Raw genomic sequence first — 6702 nt, forward strand, 5'->3', positions numbered from 1 at the left:
TGTGTCGTCAATCAAAGCTCCTGTTACAATAGATGGTGCATCGCTAAAGGGTGATCTAGAACGTTTAGGGTGATATATTGCGAGGAGCTCCTGTTAAAGCAGATGAGTTGACTCTTTAGGGCGAAAACGATGATGATTTTAACCATTTTTGGTGAGAGGACATTTTTGTCCTTTACTCGAAACATCGTTTTATGGTGTTAATGGCGGGAAAGGGTACTTAAGTCTTTGCAAACGCACCAGACTCTGATGCTAAGTGATGCTGACACACACGGGGAAATGAGCCCCACGTGCTTACATATGTGGCGCTCATTCAGACCCGAGAACACGCACCCCGTGTTCCGGGAGAGAACATATAATCTGCTTTGAATCTGAGGACACATAAAATCTATGTAATCTTACTCTTATGCGCAAAAATAAAGTAGGCAGAAAAGACAATGAAAAATAAGAATTAACTCATAAGATAAAAGAAGAAAATAAGCAAGGTATTAAACCAACGAGCTCTCCACTAAAACCCCACATAACAACTATATACAGGAAACTAACAAAACCCTTATCTCTGCGATGGATCTTGACATAAGATCAAAATAAAAATATAATTCAAAATAATAAAATCTAACCCAAAACTAAAATGCTAATTGAGGACCCATTTTTTATCCTAGATCCCAAATTCTAACGTCGCCCTTTATTTTTCCTTGGATCTTTATGACTCGTCATGGTTGGATTCGGTTCAAGGAGAGAGAAAGTAGAGAGAGAAGAGAGAGAAAGAAGAATCAGAATATATCTAAACCTCAGGAAAAGTTAGCATCACACAAGGTCCCATCAAGTCACTCTGAATAAGATCCAATAATGCCTTGCATATGGAGGATGACTTTTCAAATGGAACACATACTTTACTACCAAAGAAAGTCAAGTTTGGGGCATTATTTACTAGATTTTTTGATACCATGGCTTGCAATTTATCCATGCTAAAGTGTCCCAATCTGGCATGCCAAAATTGATGCTCCATCATGTGCATTCATTTTATCAGCACACGACATGGAAGCAGGTAAAACAAATAAATCTTATGTATTTTATCATCTGCATCCAAGCTTCTAATGCTTTGCAAGAATTTTACATCTTTTAAACCGCACAAGTCATATTGCCTCGAATTTACCATATTTGCTACCAAGAATGAATTTTCTTCACTCCAGCTTGCCATATTATGATTCATTGTTTGTTCTCTTCAAAACATTGAAGTAAAGAATAATGAACCAAAAGGTTTGCGTTTAATTGTTATACAAGTTATTGGACATGATATCACTTCTGTTGTAATGTGACAATTGTATATCTTATATTTTGTCATAGACATAATCGAGACAACTATTTGAAGATTCGGGAAGGTAGCATTCTTCCCTGAAATTATTAAGAGGCACGTTAAGAAGTGTTGCTTGTTTCCATTCATTTTCTACACAAATTGCACCTTCATGATGCTGAAAAGTGTACTCTGTGATTATGCAAAAGTGAGCAATAGTCCCAGTGCAAAGTCAATCTACTGTAGAAAACTAGCCTTTTCTTATACAAATGACAATATGCATCAAATGCATTACAAACATTTGTTCAGAAATTATGACAAGCTGTACTTCCTGCATACACTTACATGAAGGAGCCTAAATGTGAAAGCATATATAGCATAACCATTTTCCCTGTATAATATATTAATTTAGTATGAGCATTATCAAAGTCTTGAAGCTGCAAGCTTGATGAGATCCTTCCTCAGTATCTTTCCAGAAGCATTTTTAGGGATATCTCCCACAAAAGAAACTCGCCGGATTTTCTTGTATGGCGCCACCTGTTAGACACCAAAATAATAGAGAGATGATCTTGGCATCATTTCGTCAATATTGAGAAAACTTGGCTCTTAAATTGTTATTCTGAATTCTTACCTGTTGTGCAACAAACTCAATGATACTATGTTCTGTTATACTTCTTCCAGCTCTTCTCACAACATATGCCACAGGGTATTGCCCAACTTCCTTGTCAGGAAAGCTGATTCACATAAATGTACACTATTAGCCACACGCATTATGCATTTTCAGGTGTTGAACAGAACTATTTCCCTTTTATTAAATTCGAACACAGCATGAAGGTTTTATGGTCAATTACTGATTTCATAAACTAGCTACACATGTTATGTACCACTTTCTATGAAAAAAATTGAAGTGTTGCTACAGAAACTTTTGACCATGGTGTATATAACTTACGGTATGACTGCAGCATCAGATATATCAGGATGAGTGTGCAATAAGGCCTCCAATTCAGCAGGAGCAACCTGTATTTGAAAAGTGATTGAGGAATTGTCTAGGGTCAAGCTAATGAAGACCGTCATTAACTACTTGTTGTACCAACCACTATCACCCAATGAGCTTTACATTAGGTCAACTTCTCACCTGATAACCTTTGTATTTAATCAGCTCCTTGAGCCTATCTACTACAAAAATATAACCGTCCTCATCTATGTAGCAAAGATCTCCAGTTCTCAGCCACCCATCCGAGTCCAGTGTTGATGATGTCGCCTCTGGGTTAGAGAAGTAACCTGCAGATAGAGTAGTCTCATGATCATCTAGTCTTTCAATGATGCAGAAATAAAACGTGTGAATTGTCTGGATGCTAGACATTGGGCTAAGGAAATTGGCAATTGTCACCAAAATGTATAGATTGACCTTAAGGATTAGATGTTCAAAAAGAGAAATTTCCCATGATATCATTAGCCTAGTGTTAAAATTATCATAATAGATGTACTTAGCAGCTAGAATCTGTTTAGAGCAAGTGTCCTTAGGTGTTAACAGTAGAAACTATTGTGCAAATGCTGTGCATATTTTAATTATCCATTAATAGAAAAAGATAGAATACTTTCCACAGAACATTATGCCATAGAATTCAATATGAATAGCTTATTTTTAATGAAAATTTCACAATGTTGTAGCTTCTTTTTTTCAATAAATTTCAGAAGTCTCTCTCCTGACATCATGGATAACCCATATACACCAGTCAAAATTGCTTAAAATATATGCAAAAGGAATAGCATGGCAAAAACTCAGAAAGAGGGTTCTTCATGTTATAACAGATTGTGTTCCTAGGCAGGTAAACTAGCAGAAGCATTAGTGTCCCAACCAAGCTCTCAATCTATGTTAGGGCAATACAGCTATACAACAGTTTGAAGTAGATGAGGAGTCAACAGAGAGAGAGAGAGAGGGCGTTTGTGGTTATCGACCACTTTATAGTGAAATGGAGTGCACCAACTTTGTGGAGCCTAAAGATAACGCCTTAGCTCTATAACTAATTCCCAATTGAATGAGCTTTCATTGCTCAGTGGCTCATGACTCGATTCGTTTGGCCTTCACTCGAGACTCAGTCGGGTCAACCCAGTGAGTTTGTCCGGTTTTACTAACTTTTGTTTTATGATAAAAATAACTCTGAGAGCTTACCCCTATACCCCAGGGGGTCGCCAAGCTTCTACTTACGCAGGGGGCAGCCTCACCTTTGTGAAGCATAACACGACCAAGTTCATGATCACTAATCTTTGATTCCGAACTTGATCACATAAGTATACATTTTCTTCAAAAATGTGTAAGCTTCTGTAATTAAGCAACAAGTTGGACATTGAAGGACCTTTTTTTTTTTAATTTTCTCAAGTAAATTAGGGGGACAAATTTTAATTAATAAAAAAAAAAATGACCAAGTTCAGGAACTCCAATGTTTCCATTGCAGTTGAAAGCTTGAGAGCTTGGCAACGTTTCACAGTGAAACCTCAAATTTCTCATATGTCAGGCCAGATCAGCGAACAAATAAATAAGCAAGGGGAGAAAAAGTAGGCGTCTCGGTTTAGAAACCGATATAGTTTCGACTCGGTTCCCACGGCACGTACCTTTCATAACGGTAGGTCCTCGCAGCCACAGCTCCCCATTCCGGTTCACTCCCAACGAATCGCTCGTTTCGGGGTCGACGATCCTCGCCTGCACGTTGGGCGAGAGCAGCCCGGCCGTCCCGTATCGAAGGCTCTCCTCTTCCGTATCGGTGGACGCACCGATCCCCGTCGACTCGGTCAGGCCGTAGCCCTGGAGAACCGATACGGAAGGGAAGCGCTTGAGGAACTCCTGCATGAGCTCCTTGCCGAGCGGGGCGCCCCCGGAGAGCACGGTCCTGATCGAGCTTAGATCAAACCGCGCCACCTCCGGGCTCTTGGCGAGCGCCATCAGGATGGGCGGCACCAGCGGGAAGTAGCTCACCCGGTGCCGCTGGATGGCCTCCAGCATGGCCCCCATGTCGAACCTCGATAGCACCACGATGGTCGAGCCCGAGCCCAGAAGGCCCGACGCAAATGCCGCTAGCCCGTATATGTGGAACATGGGCACCGTGCACAGGAACGTCTGGGGCCCGCTCGAATCCAGGCGGAACCTCCCCATGATCACCGACACCATGGCGATCAGGTTCCTGTGGGACGAAACCACGCCCTTGCTCAGCCCCGTGGTGCCCGACGAGTAGAGGAGGGTCGCCGTGTCGTCCTGACGAATCCGAGGCCTCGTCCTGTGACCATGTTGACTGTTAATGAGTTTCTCCAAGGTGGTCACGATCTTGAGGCTGGTGGTGGTGGTGATGTCGGCGCCCAAGAGGATGACGGGGAGGTGGGTGCCTTCGATCTTTGGGAGGAGGGAGGGGATGGTGAAGGCCAAGCAGGGCCTGGAGTCTCTTGCCTGCTTAGCGATTTCGGCTGCGGTGTTGAGGGGGTTGGTGGTGGTGAGGACGGCGCCGAGGGACATCACGGCGAGGCAGACGATGGGGAAGTAGATGGAGTTGGGGGAGAGGATCAGGGTGACGTCTCCCTGGCGGACGCCGAGCGAGGAGAGGCCGTCGGCGAGGGATCGGACCATGGACCACAGTCGAGGGTAGGTGACCTCCTCGCCGGTGGCCGCGTCGATGAGTGCGACCTTGCCGGCATGGGCGTGAGATGAGACGAAGGTGGCGACATCGAGGTACTCGTCGGCGGGGAGATGGACGGGCTTCCGTTTGCTGTAGAAGATGCCCTCGGACGGGCAGAAGCCACTCCTAGGGTCCACGCCCTTCTGCTGCCGCTGCTGGTGAGGAGGTGCCATCGCAAAATATCTCTCTCTCTCTCTCTTGGTTGTAAAGACAGTTAAAGCGCGCTGAATAAATAATAATTGAACTCCACATGGCAAGTTGAAAATCGATGCGCCGACGACATATTGAATCCAGAACTGTCTTGCTTTGAGGGATTTACAAAATACGAGGGCTTTTAAGAGCTAAGAGAAAAGATGAAGGTGATTTTGGGGATGTCACTCCTAGAACTTAGCACCGTTATGAATTTTATTCCATTAACTTCCAAAAGTAGCGGGCTTGGACCCTACGCGAACCAAACCCTATAAGGTTCGGGTATGATGATAAATAAGACGACACGATTATGACCTGGGTCTGGACCCGGAGGTCCGATTAATACATGGACTCAGGTATAGTTTGTAAAATTTTATACCCGACCCAACTTTCGATTAAGACCAGCAATTTTTCAATATAAAAATGATAAAAAATATAGTTTTATCGGGTATGGTCCGGGTGTAGTTTTTATCGGGTTTGGGTATGATTTTTCTTACAATGGACCTGATTAGACACCAGTCCAGTCTCAATACCATACCCAAAAAATCTCGTCCAAGTCTGGTTCCACCTGGTTCCGAACCAAACCCGACTCATTGACACCCCTATCAAAAAGAAAAAATGCACTACCAACCGTCCCTTGAGTTTAATGTGATACACGTGTTTCTGCAGACAAAAAAGACTGGGGCGGCCAGGAAGGCCTGGGCCCATACACGGCATGCTAGGTCAGCGCATTGGATGGTTTGGGCTCGATTCGGGACTTTGGTGGACCAAAGTCCAAACATCAAATGGAAGGAGTCCAAAAGCGTTTGGTGCAGTGGAGAAGGCCTTGGCCATTTGGTGGGTGGTTAGGGTTCCATTCTTGAAAACGTCAGCCCTTAACATATTACTTTTAGATTGTTATGGAGCAACGCACCAAACACTACAATAAAAACATCTTTTACTAGTGCATCCCTCCTGGTGCGCCACTAAAAGAGCATTTTCATTAGCGCTATTTTCTTAGCGCCAGTGAAAAACAATGTATTTGATATGATCCAAATGGATCTGGTCTAGGAATCATTCCTCACAGGATCGGCCCTAAAAAAAATGGGTCACACTCATATATTTGGATCCCGATCCAACAGAAAAAGGTCCTCTAAGTAGCACCTTCTCTAGTTGGTCATCACTTGTCAACATCCAAGAGTTCTTGGGACAACCCACCACAAGGCTTACCCAAAAGAGCCTTGACACATCACATCTAAGGGAAAGGGTTGCCTCTCACTTGCACCACTAGGAGCACCCAAAAGCAAAGTTGCCAACCCAAGAGGACCACTCACAAGACATCTCCTTAAGAACTAATCTTGAGGAGCGGAGCCTCTAGTTTCTTAAAAGAGACGCTACAAGAAGCTGTCAAACCTACAAGAACCAAAGACATGTAATAATTGGATTAAAGACATTAAATATAGAAGCAAAAAGCAAGGAAAAACATCTTGTGCATTTTGCTCTCTCTCTCTCTCTCTTATATATATATATATATATATATATATATATATATATATAACAATAGTAATTTTTGTACTT

General features: G+C 43.0%; 1 protein-coding gene across 1 annotated transcript; it reads right to left on the reverse strand.

Moving 5' to 3' along the window:
* Positions 1-1529: 1529 nt before the first annotated feature.
* Positions 1530-5159, reverse strand: LOC149835969 (putative CoA ligase CCL5). The gene is made up of 5 exons (XM_090008881.1): positions 3905-5159; positions 2427-2572; positions 2241-2308; positions 1923-2025; positions 1530-1828 (listed from the first exon to the last, which is right to left on the reverse strand). Exons 1-5 carry the CDS (start codon positions 5127-5129, stop codon positions 1715-1717), a joined length of 1656 nt encoding a protein of 551 aa, XP_089865007.1. The 5' UTR covers positions 5130-5159; the 3' UTR covers positions 1530-1714.
* Positions 5160-6702: the final 1543 nt, after the last annotated feature.

Source organism: Nuphar pumila, chromosome 6, assembly GCF_984573655.1.
Source record: "Nuphar pumila chromosome 6, dmNupPumi1.hap1.1, whole genome shotgun sequence".
Lineage (NCBI taxonomy): Eukaryota > Viridiplantae > Streptophyta > Magnoliopsida > Nymphaeales > Nymphaeaceae > Nuphar > Nuphar pumila.

Bases quoted from the DNA above. Each gene is read 5' to 3' on its own strand.
- LOC149835969 (XM_090008881.1), bottom strand. From the start codon at position 5,129: ATGGCACCTCCTCACCAGCAGCGGCAGCAGAAGGGCGTGGACCCTAGG. The intron at 2,309-2,426 runs GTGAGAAGTTGA...TTTCAAATACAG, and splicing joins TTAAATACAAAGGTTATCAG to GTTGCTCCTGCTGAATTGGA. The intron at 1,829-1,922 runs GTAAGAATTCAG...GGTGTCTAACAG, and splicing joins TTGAGTTTGTTGCACAACAG to GTGGCGCCATACAAGAAAAT.